Here is a 26,378-nt window from a genome sequence, read left to right on the forward strand (position 1 = left end):
GAAAAACACTGGAAATCATAATAAACTCTCTTTCCTAAGTTTATGTTTCAAATAATTTCTCCCTGTGCTCCACTGAATGTAATGCAATGCATATCACACTGCATTACATCCTTTCCCTGCCTTAATGGCTGGGGAAATTGTCAACAGGGACACAGAAGTGACTTAATACATGCCACATCTCGGTCAGCAACCAGAAGCTCCCTCCCCTCTACCTGTCGGCACCTGCTATGCCAATTCTGGGCCTGCAGATGTTCAAGCAGGGCCCGGTATACACTGCAGAAGGGGGCACGCTTGGGGTGTGTGGAAGCATTCAGGTAGCAGCACAGCCACCCAAATGCTTCCATTCGAAAAGTAAACCTAAATATTCAAAATCCTACCTGCCTGGAACTACATGTCCTGGACGTCAGGCAATAGGAATTGTGCATCCCTGCACCTGGTGCTAACAGTGAAAAGGCTGACAAAAGCCCAGGGGCTAGGACACAATTTCTAGTCACCATGGCGACCTGGCGCCTAGGATTTATCGAGCCCTGTTCATAAACACCTAATCATATGTATCATACATTAAAACATGCTTCTGTTGATAATTGTCACAGCTTCCAGTGTACTTATGTCAGCTGTCAACCTGTCTTTCAAGCCAATGACTGGTCATAGCTGGTTACATGTGCAGCACCATGATAACTGAAGATCTAAAGCGAGACTACTATGGCATCATACCCAGCAGTAAGGTTTAGTTGTGCTTTAACACAAAGTTTTCAACTTTAGTAGCTCAAAATTACAGTCACATTCATGAAAATTAGGATCTTTATCTTGGTGTGTTAGCATTGTAAACTGAGACTAGAGTCTAAAGCTAGCCATACATTGCTCATTTTTTTTTGTTTAGGCGGAGGAACTGAACAAGGTGGATGTGGGAATCCTCCGTACTACGCACATAACAGAAACCATCACTGGGAAATTAGCGAAAAGTTTTAATACAAGAATCTTGATATTGGATTTGCAAAGAAGTGAACAGAAACATCAGACATCACGCACTAGGAAAAAATCTAGGTTATCTCCCAGGCCAGTGTGGCTAGAGAATTCTGTTCCTCCTAGGAATCCCATGACCTGGGCTTGAAAGCCCAGATCTGGAAAATGCATTCAGTATCAAGTAGATAAGGGAGTTGAGATTCAAAGCAGGTGTTGCATTTACAACGCCTGATTTTTTATGTGTTTCAGCAAAGATATTCAGTCCAATTTAAGAGGATGATGTGTTTAGAAAAAAATAACTAACATATGCTTTCAATAATTAGACACCCAGAAGAAGGTTAAAAGGGTATATGTTAAATATGGGGTAAATCATATGATCTTTGGAAGATGGATGTACTGTTTCCATCTATTAGGTTATCTGTAAGTTCGGATGTTGAATATACAACTGTGAGTAGGAATGAAAAAAAAGTTTGTGGGTTTTTTTTATGTTTGAGAAATAGTAATCATCCAATGGAGTGGGAATTCCATCAGGCTGACATTACCTTGTTTGTCTTATTACAAATATATAAGTGATAAACTTCACCTGCAATACTCTTGCTTAATTGTTAACTCATACATACCCAATAGGAAAAGAGTAATTACTCACCAATGTAACTGATCTCAGCAGTTATCTAGCGACACTAAAAATGAGGACAGTGCAAGCTCATCTATCTGTAGAGTTCTAACAGTTGTCAATCAGTTTCAAAGGAAAACATAAAATGTTAATGTGTATCTAAAGTCAAAATATTTATTTTTTAATAAAATGGTGAGGGGTTAAGAGTCGGTTCACATTAGCGCGACTTGTCAGGCGACTTGTCAGCCTGACAAGTCGCGCTCCCTCGCGGTCCATTGACCGCTACAGGACCCGTTCTAATAGGAGCGACACAAGTCGCTCCGACTTAGAAAAAGGGTCCTGTACTATTTCGGGGCGACCTACACACCACAATCTCAGCAAAGAAGCAAAATCTCCCCTGCACCTAAATGACTACCTGGCTATAACATAAGTGAATGTGCAACTACAGTGATCACTGGTGTTAAACAGTATAATTAGGACCCCTACAAGGGTGCATTATAGGCTGCTTACCTTTGGCCACTAGTGTATAAATCGGGGTGCAAATAAATGCTGCTTGCTGCTAACCAACAATTTAAAGGTGATATAAATAGGGGTGCATTAAAGGCCACCACTGTACAAAAATTGTGTAAATACTAAATAGATGTATGTTATATGCTACCCAACCCTGACCATCGATGTTCAAGGGGGATAATTAGGGGTACACTTTGGGTCCCCGGACATAGATAGGGGCCACCTGAAAATTTTGTAATATAGGCCCGTAATGTCTAGTTACACCCTCTCTTTTCTCTAATTTTAATATTCTGGTAATTGTCCCTGTTGAATTCAACAGGAATGATTTTAGACTTCTCAGGCAATAGTATGTGCATATGAAAATTATGCTTTTGAAGTTTAAAGTGATATTAAACCCAGTGGCGAAAATGTAATATATTGCAGCTTACCAACCCTTAGACGTGGTGGCTGCATTCGTTTTATTTTATTAGTTTTTTTTTCCCCCCCTCTGTTTTTGGTGATCCAGCCAGTAAAACACATCCTGTATTAGAGTGCCCCCTTTTTGGATGAAGGAGCACAAGGGGCACCTTTGTCAGTCTGGGGGAGGAGAATGTTAGAAGTAAGCAGATTCAAATGCACAAACAAATTAAAGCAAAACACTAGTTATTACTTTATAATCAGTTACAACAAACAGTGTTTTTCCATTTGGGATAAAGGGTTTACATAAATAAAAGCTGGTCATTTTAAGCACCCCTGCTAGTGTTAAATGGTCTTCCTGACCCCTGTTACTGCATTAGAGCTTTTCTTTTGAAAAACAACAAACTTCCTGGCAAGATCGCCAGATGAATATAGAAGAAAGAAAGCCTAAAAAGAAAACATTCATCACATCAAAGAATTGGTAATCGACAATCTAATAAATGTTTGCTTTTGGGTTTAATACTGTTTTCATGTCTTTTAGAACCCTAAGCTTAAAGCGGAGTTCCAGCCATTCACTCACCTGTCCAACGGTCCAGCGATGCGGCCGCCCGAAGCCTCGATCCTCTCCCTCGGCGCCGGCATCACTGCTGTGGGCACCCGGCTGTGACAGTTTGCGGCTTCACAGCCGGGTACCCACTGCGCATGCGTCTTGATTGGCCGGCAATCTTCTGGAACCTCTGACGTGTCCCAGAAGATTGAAGGGAGGGAGGGGGAGAGGAGAACTTCCGTTCAGGGCGCCGCGGCGCTCCGAGCGGAAGTGGGAGCGGGTACCTGTCAAAACTAGGTACCCACTCCCCCCCAAAAAAAAATGACATGCCAAATGTGGCACGTCAGGGGGTCAGGACTCCCTAAAGCGGAAGTTCCAATTTTGGGTGGAACTCCGCTTTAAGCAATTTTTTTACTGCAACCAGAATGAGCAATTTTTTTACTGCAACCACAGGGAGGTGAAGTCGTCCCCACCAGGAGAACACAGTGGGTTTGATTTACTAAAACTGGAGAGTGTAAAATATGGTGCAGCTGTCCATGGTAGCCAATCAGCTTCTAACTTCATCTAGCTCAAATAAGCTTTGACAAAAAAAAACTAGAAACTGATTGTTTTTTTGCACCACATTTTGCACTCCCCAGTTTTAGTAAATCATCCCCAGTGATTATTGCTAGCGGCTATAACAGCCAATAATCACATGTAAAATCCTACAGGCTGCTTGTACCCAAGTTAATTGATCGATCAACATTCAGACTGCCCATACATGGTTCCAATCTTGGATGGTTCCTGCTGAAGCGGTTGAGATTTGAACCGTCCATGGCCGGCTTTACAGTTGATAAGGGTTACAGGCAGTCCCCGGGTTACAAACAAGATAGGGTCTGTAGGTTTGTTCTTAAGTCAAATTTGTTTGTAAGTCGGAACAGGTACGTTTTTTAAGTCAAAAAGAATAATTTTTACATTTTTTTGATAGCACAGGGAAGGGTTAACACCCTACCATTAGTTTTGCTGTCTATTCCCTCTGTTCAGAAGATTTCACCTCACTTTCTGTCCCTATGACAATTGTATTTTGAATATTTTGGGTTGTTGTGGAAACAAGGACTGGTGATAAAGCTTCAGTAGAGACACCATTTTTCAATGAGAACTCTTAGGGCTCTTTCACACGAATGATCCAATCAGATCCGCCTGTCAGTTTTTCAGGCGGATCTGATCGGATCTTCCATGCATCTCTATGCTGCAGCGGATGTCAGCAGAGAAATCTCCACTGACACCCGCTGCCATCTGCATCCGATCCTGTCCGTGAAATCCGGATGGATGGAAACCCTATTTTCCATCCGTCCAGGGGATCGGATCGGATGGGATCGGATGAGAGCGGACAGGCGGTCCGCTCTCATCCGATTCCCCCATAGAGAGCAGCGGGGCTCTGACACCTCTCTCTTGGCACACAGAGCAGAGAGAGAGCTGTCACCTGCCTGCTCAGTGGGGATCAGTGTATCAATCCCCGCTGAGCAGCACGGACTCCGCCGACGGAGACGGACTGTGTGAAAGGAGCCTTACAGGAGTGAATTTCCCATCCTAGGGGTAGATTTTCTCTCATTTCCTGTTGTCTCTCTCCGTTTGTAAGTCGGATGTTTGCAACTCCGGGGATCGCCTGTATATATATATATACCGTATTTTCCGGCGTATAAGACGACCCCCCTAATTTTCAAGTTAAAACATAGGTTTTGGGCTATACTCGCCATATAAGACTACTTCCCTTCCGAAGCAAGGCAACACCATTGAAAAACATCAGATTTCTCATAGATCTCCAAGGTACCCCAAGTACTGTAATACATGTAATCTCTCATAATATCTCCAAGGACCCTAAGTATAAGTATTACCAGTAGATGTAATCTCAAGACGCTGGCTGTGCGAAATCCTGTACCGGTATACCGTATGTACCGTAGCTTTGGCTACATACAGTATACCACGCTCAGCCAATTACAGAGAGTGATGTATTGTATTATTTAACGCAAAGCCTGCTCAGATTGGCAGAGTCAGTGAGGCGGGCTGATGTTACTCCGCCAATCCGAGCAGGCTTTGCATTCAATAATAGAATACATCGCTCTCCCTGATTGGCTCAGCGCAGTATACTGTATGTAGCCGAAGCTACGGTACATACGGTATACCAGTACAGGATTCCCACACAGCCAGCATCTTGAGAGATTTCATCTACCGGTAATACTTATACTTAGGGTACCTTGGATATATTATACTCGGCGTATAAGACGACTCCCCATTTTTGGAGGATTTTTTTGAGGTTCAATAGTAGTCTTATACGTCAAAAAATACAGTGTATATATATATATATATATATATATATATATATATATATGATACACATCAAATGAGAAGACCCAGGGAGTGAATAATAGGCAAATCTTCACTTCCCACTGATTTCTTTACAAACTCTGCATATTATTGCTTAACGCAAACTAATATTAGCCATGTAAGGCTATTGCCTTCTTTTCCCATGAACTAAAGTCAACTACTAAGCAATCTGATAAAACTGTTCAAAAATACAGAAGACCTCAGTCTTAGGTCATAATATTTATTCAATGATTTCCCAGATATAGTCCACAAAAACTCCTCCCTTGTAGAAGAAAATTGCAAGAGCAACTATTTAATTTGCAAGTACTGATTAAACGCAGCCCAGCGAGCCAAAACCCAAGTTAATCATTGCACAAACTAAGGTGTATGTGATAAAATTAATTCGCATGACACAGATTGGCGATTTCATCTGCCCTAACACTTTTCTGACTGCCAAAACATCTGACAGCCATTGTAAGTATCCCAGATGTCTAACTTACTCATTAACAAGGGCATCTTTAAAAAGCCTTTAAAACCTCAAGTCTGTATTCTCAGCATGGAGATAATCCAGTGATAAAGCGCAAATCAGATGCAGGTATCAATGTTCTGCATTGTATCATTGTACAATAAGAAGATGGGAGGCCAATGAAAGTCCCGGTGTTTTTTTTACCCATGTGCTGCCCTTTCCAGCTCTCTTCTGTTTACTCTGGCAGAGAATGGATTAATGTAATTAACTCCACACTCTCTCCGCTGCCAAAGGTGTGATCAAAACACAGCACAGCATTGCTTCATCGCAGCCCTTTTTACACGTACTCTGCAGATTTTTCCACTGTGAAAAGATAAATGGATGGCTGAAATGCGAGTGTGAGTTTAATATCAGTTGAGCTCTTGTATCTAGAGAGGGTACTTGGATGGCCTGTGGGTATGCACCTGCTCGCTCGACCCTTGCAAGCACTTTACAAGCACCGCTGGCTTCTTTAGTGGTGCAGGATTTCTTCAACATGCCTCCCAGTTTCCTTCCCTGTAAGTGTTCCCTTCTGAATAAACAAGAGACTACCCCAACAGGGTTGTCACGCATGTTAACCCCTCAAGGACGTTTTAGCATGATCTCCTTGAAAGATTTCATATTAGAAACTGACCTTGAGATTGAACAACAAATAAACCGTTGACTCGACCTAAGAATGCAAAGGAACTGACATTTTCCCAAATAGACTGTCAAGATGTCTCCGCTAAACGTTATCATAAGGAACACATGCTGGCAAGTATTCCAGCTATTTTGTGAATGTGAGCGTTGAAAGGCAAATAAGTTGGACTGTGACACCCCAACTACATGCAATACACTGACAAGTACCAGCATTGGATCTCCACAGGCATTAAATCCCAAATCTTTAACACTTTACCATTTTTACACTATTTTCGGGATTGGCATTTATTAGTGTATTTTGCCTTATCATGCTATGAACATAAGTGCCGGCTCACACTGATCCGACTTGGACCGCGACTTGTCAGCCTGACAAGTCGCGGTCTGTCGCGCTCCCATTGTTCGTTACAGGAGCCGTTCTAATAGGAGCGACACAAGTCGCTCCGACTTAGAAAAAGGGTCCTGTACTACTTCGGGGCGACCTCGGAGCGACTTGCATAGACATTCATTTTATGAAGTCCGTGCAAGTCGCGCCGAAGTCGCGGTGCACGCGACTTCACAGGTCGCCCCCGAAGTCGTGCCGCTGCAGTGTGAGCCGGCACTAAGAGCCGGTTCACATTAGAGTGATCCGACTTGCCGGGGCGACCTCACAAGTCGCGGTGCGCAATGCAGGTCGCTCCGGGTCGCCCCAAAGAAGCTCCGGGCCCTTTTTCTAAGTCGGAGCGACTTGTGTCGCTCCTATTAGAACGGGTCCACAGCTTCTCTATGGCAGGTGACCTACGGCGACCTGTCAGGCGACCAGGTCGCCTGACAAGTCGCCCCAGTGTGAACCGGCTCTAAGGCTCAGTTCACACTTGTAGGACTCCAAAGTCTTGAGACTTTAGAGTGCAACTTTGGATGGGTGTGACTTGTATGTGACTTGTTGTCCCTTTGCAAAGTCAAACCTACTGTTGCACCACTATTGCATGTAAAAGATTCAGGTGCCCCTTTCATGCAACTCTTGAAGGTTAACATTGAAGTCTATGGCCCTCAAGTTACATGAAAGTAGTGCATGAACTACTTTGAAGTCTCTGCGACTTTAAATCACACATTTATGAATGGTTATCATTGGAAAACATGGGGTACGACTTGTTATGCGACTTTGATGTTCAAAGTCGCATGACAAGTGTGAATGGAGTGTCAAGGGGGAGATTTACACCACATTCACAGTTGTGTGACTTGTCATACGACTTTGGACATCAATATCGCATGACAAGTTGTACCCCCATATTTTCCAATGGTAACTATCCGTAAACGTGCGATTTAAAATCACAAAGTAGTTAATGAACTACTTTGGTCTCACTTTCATACAACTTGAGGGCCATAGACTTCAAGGTTAACCCTCAAAAGTTGCATGAAAGTCATACCTGAATGTTTTACATGCAACGGTTGTGCTACAGTTGTCTGTTATCATTGGTCAAAGCCAAAGTCACACTCATCCAAAGTTGTACCAAAGTTGCACCAAGGTTGCACTACAAAGTCATACAACTTTGGAGTCATGCAAGTGTGAATCAAGCCTTACTAAAACTGGAGAGTGCAAAATCTGGTGCAGCTCTGCATAGTAACCAATCAGCATCCAGACTTTATTGTCAAAGTGTAATGGAACAAGCTGAAGTTATGAGCTGACTGGTTACCATGCACAGCTGCACCAGAATCCAAATGCACAAGTTTTTGTAAATCTCCCCCTAAAAGTTTTATTATGATAGCCATATTGGCACCTGTGCCCAGTATAATGGAGCTATCCTGCTTAGTTACAGGTGTCCACCACTGCTACATACTGCATTTGCTAGTAGGGCTATTTTTCATTTGGATGTATCACTTTAGTGCAAATAAGAGCAGAGTGTTGTAACACAGAGCAGCCAATGAGAAAACAGTCACCTGTAAACAAACAACACTGTACTGTCCGTGATACTTTTTAAAAAAAATTGAATTCTTGCCTGCACATGCACTACAGCTTATAGTTTGCCACAAGCTACTATTTATTATGTATGTAATGATCATTTCCTTTCTAATAAATCCCTTTCAAATATGAAATGTATTACAGTCCAGGCTTCAGGAGGAAAATGGTTTGTCTGGCTATCGGCAGGGACATACCTTAAACAAGGTTTACCGTTATCCAACCTATTCATCAAAACTCAACAAGAAAACAGAAGGCAGCTCATGTTTGAGAGACTCCAAAATTGGCTTGGTATTATTTTAGGAATTCTGACAGTTGTAATAATGTCATGCCACGCAATAAATTAGTTACAGGCACACAAGGATCCGTAATAAAATAGCAAAGGGGTGTTACACTAAACAGCACCAGACAAAGTTCAGTACAGTTCACTTAAGTACAAGGTCAGCTCCTGCCGGCTATGGGCACTGGAAAAGGTCAGGTACCACAACATAGATGTAAGGCTACACCTGTAACCATGCAAGATATGTCACTCAACTTATTCTGATGTTATAATGAAGCATTGGGGATAATAGTTATTATAGCACAATTGTATGTCAATGATTCTTTCAGGAAAATATATAACATAAGACAGAAAGGAGAATGCAGAGAGAGAGAGAGAGAGAGAGAGAGAGACATAAATTATAGAGAGAAAGTAGGAGAATGCTGTAAAAAGAGAGAGAGGAAAAAGAGAGAGATATAGAGAGTGACATGTATATGGAGAGGGAACTTTCCATGGACCCATATATGGGGAGATATACATATATAGGTGGAGAGTGACATGTATATAGTATATAGAGAGGGAACTTTCCATGGACCTATGTACGGGGAGATATACATATATAGGTAGAGAGTGAAATGTATATGGAAAAGGAAATTTCCATGGACCTATATATATGGGAATATATATATATATATATATATATATAGGTAGAGGGTGACATGTACATAGAGAGGGAATTTTCCAAGGACCTATATATAGGAATATATATATATATATGTATATATATATATATGTATATATATATATATATATAGAGAGGGTGACATGTATATGGAGAGGGAACTTTCCATGGACCTATATATGGGAAGATATGTATATAAACATATATCAGTATATAGGGAGAGAGTGACATGTATATAGAGAGGAAACTTTCCATGGACCTATATGTGGGAAGATATACATATATAGGTAGAGAGTGACATGTATACAGAGAGGGAACTTTCCATGGATCTATATATGGGAATATATATATATATATATATATATATATATATATATATATATATATATATATATATATATATATATATATATATATATATATATATATATATATATATGTAGAGAGTGACATGTATATGGAGAGGGAACTTTCCATGGACCTATATATGGGAAGATATACATATATAGGTAGAGAGTGACATGTATATAGAGAGGGAACTTTCCATGGACCTATATATGGGGAGATATACATATATAGGTAGAGGGTGACATGTATATAGAGAGGGAACTTTCCATGGACCTATATATGGGAAGATATACATATATAGGTAGAGGGTGACATGTATATAGAGAGGGAACTTCCCATGGACCTATATATGGGAAGATATACATATATAGGTAGAGAGTGACATGTATATAGAGAGGGAACTTTCCATGGACCTATATATGGGGAGATATACATATATATAGGTAGAGAGTGACATGTATATAGAGAGGGAACTTTCCATGGACCTATATATGGGAAGATATACATATATAGGTAGAGGGTGACATGTATATAGAGAGGGAACTTTCCATGGACCTATATATGGGAAGATATATATATATATATAGGTAGAGAGTGACATGTATATAGAGAGGGAACTTTCCATGGACCTATATATGGGAAGATATACATATATAGGTAGAGAGTGACATGTATATAGAGAGGGAAGTTTCCATGGACCTATATATGGGAAGATATACATATATAGGTAAAGAGTGACATGTATATAGAGAGGGAACTTTCCATGGACCTATATATGGGAAGATATACATATATAGGTAGAGAGTGACATGTATATGGAGAGGGAAGTTTCCATTGACCTATATATGGGAAGATATACATATATAGGTAGAGAGTGACATGTATATAGAGAGGGAACTTTCCATGGACCTATATATGGGAAGATATACATATATAGGTAGAGAGTGACATGTATATAGAGAGGGAACTTTCCATGGACCTATATATGGTAATATATATATAGGTAGAGGGTGACATGTATATATAGAGAGGGAACTTTCCATGGACCTATATATGGGAATATGGGAAGATATACATATATAGGTAGAGAGTGACATGTATATAGAGAGGGAACTTTCCATGGACCTATATATGGGAAGATATACATATATAGGAAGAGAGTGACATGTATATAGAGAGGGAACTTTCCATGGACCTATATATGGGAAGATATATATATATAGGTAGAGAGTGACATGTATATAGAGAGGGAACTTTCCATGGACCTATATATGGTAATATATATATAGGTAGAGGGTGACATGTATATATAGAGAGGGAACTTTCCATGGACCTATATATGGGAAGATATACATATATAGGTAGAGAGTGACATGTATATGGAGAGGGAACTTTCCATGGACCTATATATGAGAAGATATACATATATAGGTAGAGAGTGACATGTATATAGAGAGGGAACTTTCCATGGACCTATATATGGGAAGATATACATATATAGGTAGAGAGTGACATGTATATAGAGAGGGAACTTTCCATGGACCTATATATGGTAATATATATATAGGTAGAGGGTGACATGTATATATAGAGAGGGAACTTTCCATGGACCTATATATGGGAAGATATACATATATAGGTAGAGAGTGACATGTATATAGAGAGGGAACATTCCATGGACCTATATATGGGAAGATATACATATATAGGAAGAGAGTGACATGTATATAGAGAGGGAACTTTCCATGGACCTATATATGGGAAGATATACATATATAGGTAGAGGGTGACATGTATATAGAGAGGGAACTTTCCATGGACCTATATATGAGAAGATATACATATATAGGTAGAGAGTGACATGTATATGGAGAGGGAACTTTCCATGGACCTATATATGAGAAGATATACATATATAGGTAAAGAGTGACATGTATATAGAGAGGGAACTTTCCATTGACCTATATATGGGAAGATATACATATATAGGTAGAGAGTGACATGTATATAGAGAGGGAACTTTCCATGGACCTATATATGGGAAGATATACATATATAGGTAGAGAGTGACATGTATATGGAGAGGGAACTTTCCATTGACCTATATATGGGAAGATATACATATATAGGTAGAGGGTGACATGTATATAGAGAGGGAACTTTCCATGGACCTATATATGGGGAGATATACATATATAGGTAGAGAGTGACATGTATATAGAGAGGGAACTTTCCATTGACCTATATATGGTAATATATATATAGGTAGAGGGTGACATGTATATGGAGAGGGAACTTTCCATTGACCTATATATGGGGAGATATATATAGGTAGAGGGTGACATGTATATAGAGAGGGAACTTTCCATGGACCTATATATGGGAAGATATACATATATAGGTAGAGAGTGACATGTATATAGAGAGGGAACTTTCCATGGACCTATATATGGGGAGATATACATATATAGGTAGAGGGTGACATGTATATAGAGAGGGAACTTTCCATGGACCTATATATGGGAAGATATACATATATAGGTAGAGAGTGACATGTATATAGAGAGGGAACTTTCCATGGACCTATATATGGGAAGATATACATATATAGGTAGAGAGTGACATGTATATAGAGAGGGAACTTTCCATGGACCTATATATGGGAAGATATACATATATAGGTAGAGAGTGACATGTATATAGAGAGGGAACATTCCATGGACCTATATATGGGAAGATATACATATATAGGTAGAGAGTGACATGTATATAGAGAGGGAACTTTCCATGGACCTATATATGGGAAGATATACATATATAGGTAGAGAGTGACATGTATATAGAGAGGGAACTTTCCATGGACCTATATATGGGAAGATATACATATATAGGTAGAGAGTGACATGTATATAGAGAGGGAACTTTCCATGGACCTATATATGGGAAGATATACATATATAGGTAGAGAGTGACATGTATATAGAGAGGGAACTTTCCATGGACCTATATATGGGAAGATATACATATATAGGTAGAGAGTGACATGTATATAGAGAGGGAACTTTCCATTGACCTATATATGGGAAGATATACATATATAGGTAGAGAGTGACATGTATATAGAGAGGGAACATTCCATGGACCTATATATGGGAAGATATACATATATAGGTAGAGAGTGACATGTATATAGAGAGGGAACTTTCCATGGACCTATATATGGGAAGATATACATATATAGGTAGAGAGTGACATGTATATAGAGAGGGAACTTTCCATGGACCTATATATGGGAAGATATACATATATAGGTAGAGAGTGACATGTATATAGAGAGGGAACTTTCCATGGACCTATATATGGGAAGATATATATATATATATAGGTAGAGAGTGACATGTATATAGAGAGGGAACATTCCATGGACCTATATATGGGAAGATATACATATATAGGTAGAGAGTGACATGTATATAGAGAGGGAACTTTCCATTGACCTATATATGGGAAGATATACATATATAGGTAGAGAGTGACATGTATATAGAGAGGGAACTTTCCATGGACCTATATATGAGAAGATATACATATATAGGTAGAGAGTGACATGTATATAGAGAGGGAACATTCCATGGACCTATATATGGGAAGATATACATATATAGGTAGAGAGTGACATGTATATAGAGAGGGAACTTTCCATGGACCTATATATGGGAAGATATATATATATAGGGAGAGAGTGACATGTATATAGAGAGGGAACATTCCATGGACCTATATATGGGAAGATATACATATATAGGTAGAGAGTGACATGTATATAGAGAGGGAACTTTCCATGGACCTATATATGGGAAGATATATATATATAGGGAGAGAGTGACATGTATATAGAGAGGGAACTTTCCATGGACCTATATATGGGAAGTAAGAGAGGACAGAGAGAGGTGTATAGACACTACATGTATATATGAGGTGTGAGGATTGGAGATATGGAAGTTGCGGAGTATTAGCTGGGAGCCGGTGCTCCTGCAGGCTCGGAGTGCCCCGTATAATAAGTAGGCAGACTTACCGCTGAGGGGTTTGAAGCTCCGCACAGTGTTGCCGTCCTTGAGGGTGAGCTGATGCCGGGAGCTGTCTCTGCCCCTTCTCCCTCCTCCTCCTCGGTACTTATCATAGAGTCTAAGCATATGTTCGGACACGGTGTCCCCCACAGGTAGCACAGCCTCAGCTGCTCCCGCCTGGCTCTTTATAGCCAGCACTCCTTCCTTCCACACTTCTCCTAGACACAAGCAGCTGCTGCATGCCCAGCACAGTAAGAGCCAAGCGGAGCCCCGTGTAGCCATGTCCAGGTAGTCAGTGTCACACACTAGAGCGGCTGGTGTGGTGACAATGGAGCACTTTATTCATTCAGCATCCACACATGTCCGGGAGTAGTCAGGTGTAATGAATGTGCTGATAGGTGGGCAGGCGTTATGTGAACATAGTGGTCCTGTGTGAGGAGGGTGAGGGCAGGCAGGGGATGAGCAGTGTGCAGCCTCCTCTGTGGAAATCTGCTCTCCGCTTTCCTTGCCAGGACTTTGGAGTGCAGTGAGAGGCGCTGCTTGGCCGTGGTTTTGTGTCAGCTCGGGGCTGAGCCCAGTCAGCAGGCAGCCAATCACAGCTCTCCGCTCTGACCAACCTGCACAGCGTACAGCCAGCGCAATGCATAGTGCTAGTGCACAGCTGGGTGCTATGTGTGAGTGTGAGCTCCTCTGATCTCCTCCCTGCTCCACCTTTCTACACAGGGGACACCCAAACCTTTATTCTTCTCTTACTGCATAACACTTTATTTCCCATCTCTCATCACCTGTCACTTCTACTCATAGCCTCTGTTTACCTGTACCTGTGGGCAGCTAGACACATTGTAAAGAGAACCTGTCATTCTGAATAGGCTAAAATAAATCTTCCTGTCAGCTACTATGTTTAAAAGCAATAAACTATGCTGCTTGCACTGGTCACTCTCCTATTGGTAAGTGCAGATAAATAATGATAATGTGTAAGAAAAATGTAATTGAATATAAGTTACAAAAATATATAAAGATCTACATGTATTTGTGATAAAGTGCATAATAATACAATATCAGTTGTTTAACCACATAAGCCCCGGAAGATTTTACCCCCTTCCTGACCAGGCCATATTTTGCGATTCGGCACTGTGTTATTTTAACGGACAATTGCGCGTTCGTGCGATGCTGTACCCAAATGAAATTGATGTCCTTTTTTCCCCCACAAACAGTTCTTTCTTTTGGTGGTATTTGATCACCTGTGCGATTTTTACTTTTTGCGCTATAAACAAAAAAAAAGCGACAATTTTGAAAAAATAACAATATTTTTTAAAAAATTTTATATGAAATCCCCCCCCCCCCCCCCCCCAAAAAAATGTAAAAAATCAAAATTTTTCAACATTTTAGGCCAATTTGTTTTCTGCTACATATGTTTGGTAAAAAAAATCGCAATAAGCGTATTTTGATTGGTTTGCGCAAAAGTTATCGCAGCTACTAACTACAGGACATTTATGTCGTTTTTATTGTTTTTTTTTAACTAGTAATGGCGGCGATCTGCGATTTTTTTTGCGGGACTACGACATTGCGGCGGACAGATTGGACCCCTAACTGACATTTTTGACACTTTTGGGGGTACCAGTGACATTACTACAGTAATCAGTGCTATAAATATGCACTGTTACTGTAAAAATGACACTGGCAGGGAAAGGGTTAACTTTTATTGGTGATCAAGGGGTTAATGTATGCCTGGTGCTTACTGACATGTGTGGGGGGAGGGGACTGTGTGACACAGGCACAGATCGCAGGTTCAGCTTTGCGGAATCCTGTAATCTGTCCCTGCCTGTCACATAGGAGATCCCCGACGATCGGGGAAGAGCGGCGGTGATCACCGCCTCTCCTCCCCTGGCCCGACTCCCGCTGTGTCTGAATACAGCTGGAGGGAGCCTCCGGCGGCGTGCGCACGCCGCCCACAAGGGGAGGAGTCCAGCGATGTACACCTACGTCGCTGGACGATAACAAACCACTTTGCCGCAGTACACTCCATGTGAGCGGTCGGCAAGTGGTTAACCTCCCTGGCGGTATGATTGTTTTAGGTGCTGAAAGCAGTACCATTATTTTGCATGTAATTCTTAAGAACGAGCAGCCTAAACCAACTATTTACATATTATTTTTTTTTACTGTGCGTTCTTCTTTATAACATCCCGGGTATGATAAAGAATAACTATAAATAAGTTAAAGTATATATATATATATATATATACGTATACATACAGTGGGGATCAAAAGTTTTGGCACCCCAGGTAAACATTTGTATTAATGTGCATAAAGAAGCCAAGGAAAGATGGAAAAATCTCCAAAAGGCATCAAATTACAGATTAGACATTCTTATAATATGTCAACAAAGGTTAGATTTTATTTCCATCATTGACATTTTCAAAATTACAGAAAACAAAAAAATGGCGTCTGCAAAAGTTTGGGCACCCTGCAGAATTTTTTTTTTTTCCAAATATAATCTTTTATTCAGGAATTAAAAATAAACATAATAACATTTTTGATACAAAATACATCTCCAACTTAACATATAATATAACATCTCTTGTACCCTTTCCTTACATTCCTTCTTTTTTCCTTTTTTTTTTTTCCCCCTTCCCTCCCCCCTAATAATATAAAAAAGAAACCCCCCGATAACCATTCCTCCCTCCAAAAAAAAAAATATATAATTAAAAAAATTTTTTATAATAATTCGCGACCAGCAATGGGAAGGACATATCACTCCCTATATCTTATTTTTCTCACTTTATCCTGCTATAAATTGTTTCCCTTCATCCGAGGTAATAAAGTGATTCCATAAATCCCATGTTTTTTATATTTTTCCTGTCTATTTTGTGATGAGGCAATTAATTCTTCCATTCTCCTATTGTCCTCTATCCTATGTATCCAATCAGCTACCGAGGGGGATTGTGTTTTTTTCCAATAGCCTGGAATGCATGCCTTTGCCGCATTTACCAAATGAGGGATAACCGATCTTTCATAACTTCCTGCTGGTATATCCGACACATGCATCAGAAAAAAGATCGGATTCTCTTCTATTTTATAATCTGCGAATTTCTGAATTATGGACTTCACTCCCACCCAGTATGGTTTTATATTAGCACAGGTCCAGAAGATATGTTACAGTGTACCTACTTCTTTTCTACATCTCCAGCATAAATCTGTTTCACGGGGGTACCAGTTATGTATTTTCTTGGGCGTAGTATACCATCTCGTTATAAGCTTATAATTCATCTCCTGGATTTTAGTACAGCTAGATGGTTTAAAGGCAAACCACAATATCCTCTGGATCTGTTCATTTGTTAAATCACATTTCAAGTCCATTCCCCACTTTCTCACCCAAGGTAATTCCGGTTGATCTTCCGGGTTCGTCAGTAAACCATATGCAATTGATAGTGTACGTAATAAGTTCCCTGGTCTTACACAATATTGTTCAAATCTCGTTAATGTTCTACCGAAGCCTTCCGGATTCGTTATTGAGGCAAGGTAATTGTGTAATTGAATTGCTTGCCAGAAAAGCATATTGTATGGTCCGTCTCTATCAATCAATTTGGTAACTGAGGGCCACTTTTTCTGTATCAGAAATGACGAAGCCTGTTCCTGTTCTTTTTCCCTTAGGCTCCTTTCACACGGCCGCTCCGTGTGTCCGCAAATCATCCCATCCGTTTGCGGATGATTTGCGGACATAATGTAAGTGAATGGCACTGCGGGTGTCAGCGGAATACCATCCGCTGACACCCGATTTTCCTCCTTTCAGTTCTGTTCCGTTTTTACAAATGGAACAGAACCCCATTTTTCCTTCCGTGTAAAAAACGGAAAGGAAGGAAAATCGGATGTCAGCGGTGTCATCCGCTGACATCCGCAGTGCCATATACTTACATTATGTCCGCATATCATCCGCAAACGGATGGGATGATATGCGGGCACACGGAGCGGATGACAGAAATGTCATCCGCTCCGTGGAAGAAAAAAAAAAAAATTCCCGCAGCGGACTTTTCACACGGAGCGGCCGTGTGAAAGGAGCCTTAGTGTTGTAAACTGTCTACCATCTAGTCCTGGGAGGAACTGGGGACTACCCAATATTGGGAACAGAGGAGATTTATTCGTTGTCAATTTAGAGTATATATTTAATTGCGTACAGATGCGTAATGTGTTTCCTATTATTAAGTGATGTTTCAAGTCCTTAGGTAGGGACTGATAGCACCATATAGCTCTCGTCAAATTTACTTCCGTTTGTACTTGTTCAATTTGTACCCAAAGTTTAGATTCAGAATGGTGCCACCAATCCAGAATTCTACTCACATGAGTAGCTTGGTAGTATGCCCATATATCCGGGAATGCTAAACCTCCCTTTTTTTTTGGTAAAGTTAAGATTCCACGTGATATATACGTGGTCTTTTATGGGACCAAATATATTTCACAAATAAAGAATGTACCGCCTTAAAAAAAACGCTCGGAATCCTTACCGGTAACGCTCGCAAAAGATACAAGAATTTTGGCAGTACTGTCATCTTCAATAGATTGCATTTGCCAAACCATGACTGCATCCCTCCACGCCACTCTTCTAAAAGTCTCCTAGTCATTGCTATCAAGGGCAGAAAATTAAGATTGTAAACCTGCGTCAGCTTCGCCGGTATATCACTGCCGTATCGTTCCACTTGAAGCCAAAGCTGCTTTTCAATAAATTTACTTGTGCCGTAGGTAACCCTACTCCCATTGCCTCTGACTTCCCAAAGTTAATTTTTAAATTCGACATAGCACCGTATCTTTTAAATTCTTGTATCAAATTCGGCAGTGAGATACCTGGGTTAGACAGGGAAAATAATAAGTCATCCGCATAAGCAGCGATCTTATATTGCTTTTCCTTTATCCTTACCCCCTCAATATCTTGATTCAGGCGAACTCTACATAGAAATGGCTCTAATGTCAAGGCAAACAGGAGGGGTGACAATGGACATCCCTGCCTTGTGCCATTTCTTATTGGGAATGCATCTGATAATAATCCGTTTCTCTCTGGCTATTGGATCTGTATACACTCTAGTTATTTTATCTAACATCGAGTTCCCCAGTCCGATGTACCTGAGCACAGAAAACAGAAAAGGCCATCCAAAATGATCAAACGCCTTCTCTGCATCTGTGCTCAGCACAACGCAGGGGGATTTCTTTTCATTTACTACTTGTATCAGATTAAGAATTCTCTTGGTATTATCTCTTGCTTCTCTTGATTTCATAAAATCCACCTGATCCAGATGTACTAAACTTGGTAGTAGCCTTGCCAGTCTATTTGCCAAAATTTTAGTAAATATCTTTAAATCTACATATAATAAAGATATTGGTCTATAGCTGCTACATGAAGATGGGTCCTTACCCTCCTTTAATATTAATAAGATATGGGCGGTGAGTGTATCTCTAGTTAATGTCCCATCTAGGTCTGTTGCGTTATACAACTTTACCAGATATGGGCCTAGAATATGAAACAATGACTGATAATATTGTGTTGTTAAACCATCCGGTCCTGGTGCTTTCTCGGGCTTCATTGACTTTAATGCTTGTTGTAGCTCCTCTATGTTAATCCCAACCTCTAAAGATTCCCGATCTTTCTCTGATAGTTTGGGTAATTGTGATTGAATTAAATACCTTTCAATATCTTGTTGGGAGGGCGGTACATCTTTTATATTATATAATGAGGTATAATTTTTCTCGAATTCCTCCGTTATTTGTGTTTGTAGGGTTTTCTTAATCCCCTCTGCCGATACGATATGAGGTATATACGATCTCAATTTCTGCCCCTGTATAGACCTGGCAAGTAGTTTTTCACATTTGTTTCCTGCTTCATAGTTCAATTTACGACACCTTTGTATGGCGGCCTTGGCCTTGTATTGTAACAGATCCGTTATCTGCTTTCTAATCATTGTCAGCTCCATCATTACTGTCCCTGATGATGTTTGCTTATGTTCTGTTTCCAACGATCTAAGTCTTTCTAGAAGTTGTGACAGTTGTTCATTCCTTTCCCTTTTAATACGTGCTCCATGCTTAGTAAAAACTCCTCTCATTACTGTCTTATGAGCCTCCCAGAGGGTCCCCATGTGACAGCCAGTTTGATCATTTATCTCGAAGAAGACTTTCATCTCCTCCGATACTTCCTTTAATATCTCTTCTTTTTGTAGTAAACTCTCATTCAACCTCCAGAAACGCCTTTTCTGTGAAGTATTCAATGTCAAACTATACGTTATTGATATGAGTGCGTGATCTGACCAGGTGATGCTGTCTATATTCGTTTTTTTCACTGCCTGTAACTGAGCATGGGGTATAACAAAAAAATCGATTCTAGAATAGTTCTTATGTGGTATTGAATAAAATGTATATTCTTTTTCAGAAGGGTGTTGTAGACGCCAAACGTCAATCAATTGAGCTTTATATAATGCTTTTAATATCCGTCTACTCATTCCGGGTGTAAGTGCTGTGGTCCCGGAGGAAGTATCGGCTACAGGTATTAGTGGCACATTAAAGTCCCCTCCCAATATTAGTTGACCCTCTGAGAAGCTCACAAGATCAGTCAAAGTTTTTGAAATAAATTAATGGCTGTTAGGTGCATATAATGTTGCCAACGTTACCTGTATTTCCCCTATGAGTCCCTCCACAAATAGGAATCTTCCATCTGGATCATTTCTACTATCTTGGAAAGTCCATGGGACGCAATTTGCTATAAGTATAGAGACCCCTCGAGATTTTGCTTGCGTATTGGCAGAGTGATATGTATGTGGGAAAAATCTATTTTTAAGAAAATAAATTTTATCTGTTCTAAAATGCGTCTCCTGTATTAATGCTATACTAGTTTTTAAACGTTTCAACTCAGTTAATAGAATATATCTCTTTTCTGGCATATTTAATGCTTTAACATTATAGGAAATAATTTTTAAGTCCTCCATCGCTGGTCACAAAAAAACAAAAAACAAACACAAAAAAACCCCCCCACTAACTGACGGGGGAGAGAGACCGGCTCCTATAAGGCTCCGGCTCTTTCTCCCGTCACTTCGGATAGCGTTCCTATCCTTATCTCACACGGCACTTCTGGGTGCCACTTGTGTGTATTTCTAAATAGGGGAGTGCCCCGGAGTGGCCCTCTGCGTACTCTCCAACACCTCATCCCTTCTCATCTTGCTTTAGATATATTCCAACAATGTAATATCTTAAGACACCCTCAAACCTACCCAACCCTTCTAGGGGGGACCTCAACTTGCTTTTTACCCTCCTCTCTCATCAGCATGAGGGGGTAAACGAGGCTAAAGACCCAAGGTCAAGAAATAGGAGAGAGAGAAAAAGGGGAAACGGAAGAGAAAAAAAAATTAATAAAATAATTCACGTGCTTAATTTACAAGTAAGGAGAAAGAATAAAAAATTCTCCTTATTGTGCCAAAAAAAAAAAAATTAGCCAACTCCTGTGCTCAATTTGAAGGAGAGGAATACAAAAAGAAAAAAATCCTCCCTAAAGTGTAAGGAAAAAAAAAAAAAAAAACCCACTATTGTTCTTCCATTCTTTCCCCTTTCCCCCTCTCAGAAATCTTATCCACTATATAGTCACCACAAGGATAAAAAAAAAAAAAACATACATTATTTCATCTCATATACTATCATATATTTATACATAATTTTACATAATTTCCAACATCCATATTAAATCCAGAGAAAAAAAAAAAGGGAAGAAAAAAAAAAAAAAGTCATTCGTGAACAAATTTAAAAGGGAAGAGAAAAAAAAATGAACTTCCCGTTAGTGAGAAAAAAAAAGTGCCCTAATTATAAGGGGGGATGAGGAAGAAAAAAAAAAGGAGAAGAAAAAGAGGGATATTCCACTCGTGAGCAGGTTTAAGGGGAAGAGGGAATATCTTCCCTTTAGTAATAAAATAAGTGACTTAATTACCAGGGGTAGGAGTGAAAAAAACAAAAAAAAACAAGGACGTGCATCTCTTAAAGGAGAAGACAAAATTATCTTCTCTATAATCAAAAATACAGTGACTAAATTATAAGGGGGTGGGATAGGAACAAAAAAAAATCCCTCCCCTAAGTATATATAAAAAAAAAAAAAAAGTGGTTCACTTAAGAGAGAAGGAAAAGCAATTATCTTCTCTAGAGTGTGAAAAAAAGGGGGGAAAAAAAACAAGTAACCAAAAATGCAACCTTATAATTAATCCAGATAGATGAAAAAAAAAAAAAAAGAGGAGAGAGGGGCCTCACAGATAAAGAAATCCTTCAGGAAATATTCATCTCTCTCTTATCTCTTCATTTACTGCTGTGTCTGCTCCTCTCTCTTGCTGTTGGGGGTGCTCAAAAAAGTTTTCTCTAGGTATTCGACCAAACCAGTTTATAACATGTATGAAATCTGTCTCTATAAACGAAAAAAAGGCCGCTCTGTCTTGAAATGTTCTGAGATTAAAGTATCTACCATTTCTGCAAAATGTTATCGAGAAGGGAATTCCCCACCTATATGTACATCCCGCCTTTCTTGCTAATTCCAACAGTGGTCTTAAAAGAGCTCTTCTGCGCAACATTCCTCTAGAGATATCTGAGTATATTTTGACAGGTATTCCTTCAACATTTATATCTTGAGCTTCCCAAGCCATTCTTAGTATTGATTCCTTATGTGTGTAGTGGTGTATTCTACAGATCACATCCCTTGGTCTCCTCTCTTCCTTACTTCTAGGACCAGGAGCTCTATGTATCCTTTCTATTTCTAGATGATCCAGATATTTATCCTTTAGAACCTGTTTAAAGATCTCCTTTGCCACCTCTACCAATTTTTCACTGTTTATGGTTTCGGATATTCCACGTAGTCGCAAGTTATTGCGGCTGCTTCTATTTTCTATTTATTCCAACTATAATTGTATTACATCTTCTGTTTCTCTCTGTGTATCTCTTGTTATCTCTAACGCTGCCAATCTCTCTTTTATCATATTAATAGATGCCTCCTCTTCTGCTAGGCGAGTTTGTGATATTTTGTCCTTTTTTACTCCCTGCATTTCTTTATGATGTTTTTCCTCTATTCTACTGATCATTTGTTCTATATCTGCTTTTGTTGGTAAAGCCTGTAGCAGGGTTTTAAGCTCATAGTTCTGTATAGAAGTCTGTGTATGCATGCAGGGTGTAGGGTTCTCTCTCTGTCCACTCGCTGGACTGTTAGAGCCGCCTTCTGAAATAGGGGAGGTATTCAGTGAATTAAGTATGTCACTAGACTCTGAGCTTGTCAAGGCACTATTTTCACAAGTTGCCATTTTTGCCCCTTTAGGCGGTTTCTGACTATTGGTAAAAAAGCGGCCAATTTCTCCTTCCGATTTGCTTGTCTGTGCCTTTCCTGTACTCTTCCTTCCTTTTCGTTTTTTGGTAAGAGTCATCCTCCCCTGCCTCCTGTCCTATTTTAAATCACCACAAAAATCAGCGTTTGAACTTTGAAATCAACATATAGACAAGCCTTATGCATTTTGGAAACAAGTTCTGTGGACCGATGAGGTTAAAATTGAACTTTTTGGCCGGAATGAGCAAAGGTACGTTTGGAGAAGAAGGGGCACAGAATTTAATGAAAAGAACCTCTGTCCAACTGTTAACCACTTGCCGACCGCCGCACGACTATATACTGCGGCGGTCAGCTTCTCACAGGCAGAGTGACGTATCGGTACGTCACTAGCCTGGGAGGGTCTGGGGAGCGAGCGCGCGCCGCCGGCGGCGCGCTCCCGCTCCCGCGTGGTCACGCACCCCCCCGCGCGTGTGACCAGCGGACCCGATGTCCGCCGGTCACTCTGCGATCCTCGGGGGAGAGGGAGAAAGGCAGGCAGCTTGTGTAAACAAGCTGCCTGTCAGTTCTCCCTGTGTAGGGACACTGATCATACGGTTCTACTATGTAAAACCGTTGATCAGTGTAACTACACCTCAAGCCACAGCCAATCACAGTTAGAATCACGCCCCTAGGGACACACACAGCCCCTCCCTCTCAAATAAAGTTAACCCCTTCACTGCCAGTGTATTTTTACAGTAACAGTGCATATATATAGCACTGATTACTGTAGAAATGTCACTGGTAACCCCAAAAGTGTCAAAAATATCAGTCAAGGGTCCGATCTGTCCACCGCAATGTCGCAGTACCGCAAAAAAAACGCAGATCGCCGCCATTACGCGTTAAAAAAAAAACAACAAAAATGACAAAAATCTTTCCCTTTGTTAGTAAACGCGATAACTTTTGCGCAAACCAATCAAAATACGCTTTTTGCGATTTTTTTTACCAAACATATGTAGCATAAAACAAATTGGCCAAAAATGTTAAAAAATTTTGATTTTTACTTTTTTTTTTGGGGAATTTCATATAAAAAATGTGAAAAATATTGTTATTTTTGCAAAATTGACGCTCTTTTTTTGTTTATAGCGCATGATCAAAAAATCGCACAGGTGATCAAATACCACCAAAAGAAAGCTCTGTTTGTGGGAAAAAAAGGACGTCAAATTTGTTTAGGTACAGCGTCGCACGACCGCGCAATTGTCCGTTAAAGTCACGCAGTGCCGTATCGCAAAATACCCCCTGGTCAGGAAGGGGGTAAAATCTTCCGGGGCTTAAGTGGTTAAGCATGGTGGTGGATCAATCATGCTTTGGGATGGTATTGCAGTCAGTGGCACAGGGAACATCTCACGAGTAGAAGGAAAAATGAATTCAATAAAATTTCAGAAAATTTTGGATGGTAACTTGATGCCATCTGTGAAAAAGCTGAAGTTAAAGAGTTTATGGATTCTACAAATTGATAATGATCCTAAACACACCTCGAGATTACATCAAGAGGCGTAAAAACTGAAGGTTTTGCCATGGCCTTCACAATCTCCTGACCTCAACATTATTGATAGATAGACCTTGAAGAAGTTGATGCCTAAGTGGATTCATGTGGACCAAACAGGCTTTGTCCCAGGGAGAGAGGGGAAGGACAACAGGATCAGGACGTTATTAACTATGCAAAAAATTAGGAGATGCAGACACCTGGGTCTTCTTTTGTCGATTGATGCCGAAAAAGCCTTCGACAGGGTAGACTGGGGTTTTATGATGGCCACAATGCTAGCGATCGGAATAGGACCAAAAATGATGAAGTGGATTATTGCCTTTTATAACTGTCCAGCTGCAGCAGTCAAAGTAAATGGAAAATTGTCACTCCCTTTTGCTATGGAAAATGGAACGAAACAAGGATGTCCATTATCCCCTATTCTGCTTGTGTTATCACTAGAACCACTTTTGTTGAGGATTACCAAAAATGTGGATATAGGGGTAATAAAAATCGGGGAGGTTGATCATAAAGTAGCCGTATATGCGGATGATATGTTATTCTATGTAGCCAATCCAAGAATAACATTACCAAACCTGATGAAAGAAATTAAAAAGTATGGAGCTTTGTCAAATCTAAAAATAAACCCAACCAAATCTGAAATATTAAACGTGAGTATAAGTAAAAAAGAAGAGTTAAACTTGAAATCAGAATTTACATGGGGGAAAAAAGTACTTACGTTAAATACCTAGGGATAAATTTAACAGCAAATGCACAGGATCTCTATCAAGTAAACAACATCCACTACTGAATGAAATTAAACAAGAGATAAGGAGGACATCAAAACCTATTTCATGTTTAGGAAGGATAAATATGGTTAAAATGGTGATTGTACCGAAAATTTTGTATAAATTCCAGATGTTGCCAATATGTGTCCCACAGTTTTACTTTAAAAAACCTAAAACCTTAATAGTTAATTATATCTGGCAAAAATAGAAACCAGGGATTAAATATGAATTATTATGCAGAGATAAAGCACAGGGAGGATTAGTAGCACCAGATTTAAAAAAATATTATAATGCAGTAATATTGTCACGGTTAGTAGAATGGAGGGAAAAAATTTGTAAAAAAAGTGTGAGTCACAATAGAGAATACAATGAGTGAAACAAATTTGGGTAGTAACAGTTGGGTACCACGCAGTGGCGGCTGGTGCTCAAAATTTTTGGGGGGGCGCAAACAGAAAAATGTAATAGGCATTGCTTTGCGGCAAAAAACGCGGCAAAAAATTGCATGACTTTGAGGTCACAAAAGTGTGAAAGGGGCCTTCAATGCAGAGTGACCACAGCGTGCCCCCTTCAATGCAGAGTGACCACAGCGTGCCCCCTTTAATGCAGAGTGACCACAGCGTGCCCCCTTCAATGCAGAGTGACCACAGCGTGCCCCTTCAATGCAGAGTGACCACAGTGTGCCCCTTCAATGTAGAGTGACCACAGCATGCCCCCTTCAATGTAGAGTGACCACAGTGTGCCCTCTTAAATGCAGAGTGACTACAGCGTGCCCCCTTCAATGCAGAGTGACCACAGCATGCCCCCTTCAATGCAGAGTGACCACAACGTGCCCCCATCAATGCAGAGTGACCACAGCATGCCCCCATCAATGTAGAGTGACCACAGTGTGCCCCCATCAATGCAGAGTGACCACAGTGTGCCCCCTTCAATGCAGAGTGACCACAGAGTGCCCCTATCAATGCAGA

General features: G+C 40.3%; 1 protein-coding gene across 1 annotated transcript in view; it reads right to left on the reverse strand.

Moving 5' to 3' along the window:
* The window catches only part of BMP3 (bone morphogenetic protein 3), a 74,482-nt gene extending 60,213 nt beyond the window's left edge, over positions 1–14,269 (reverse strand). The window contains exon 1 of the mRNA XM_082275311.1: positions 13,814–14,269. Coding sequence (XP_082131437.1) covers positions 13,814–14,087 — 274 coding nt within the window. The 5' untranslated portion in view covers positions 14,088–14,269. The remainder of the gene's footprint in view (positions 1–13,813) is intronic.
* Positions 14,270–26,378: the final 12,109 nt, after the last annotated feature.

This window comes from Pelophylax lessonae (genome assembly GCF_965119305.1).
Source record: "Pelophylax lessonae genome assembly, chromosome: 1".
In the NCBI taxonomy this organism is placed as follows: Eukaryota; Metazoa; Chordata; class Amphibia; order Anura; family Ranidae; genus Pelophylax; species Pelophylax lessonae.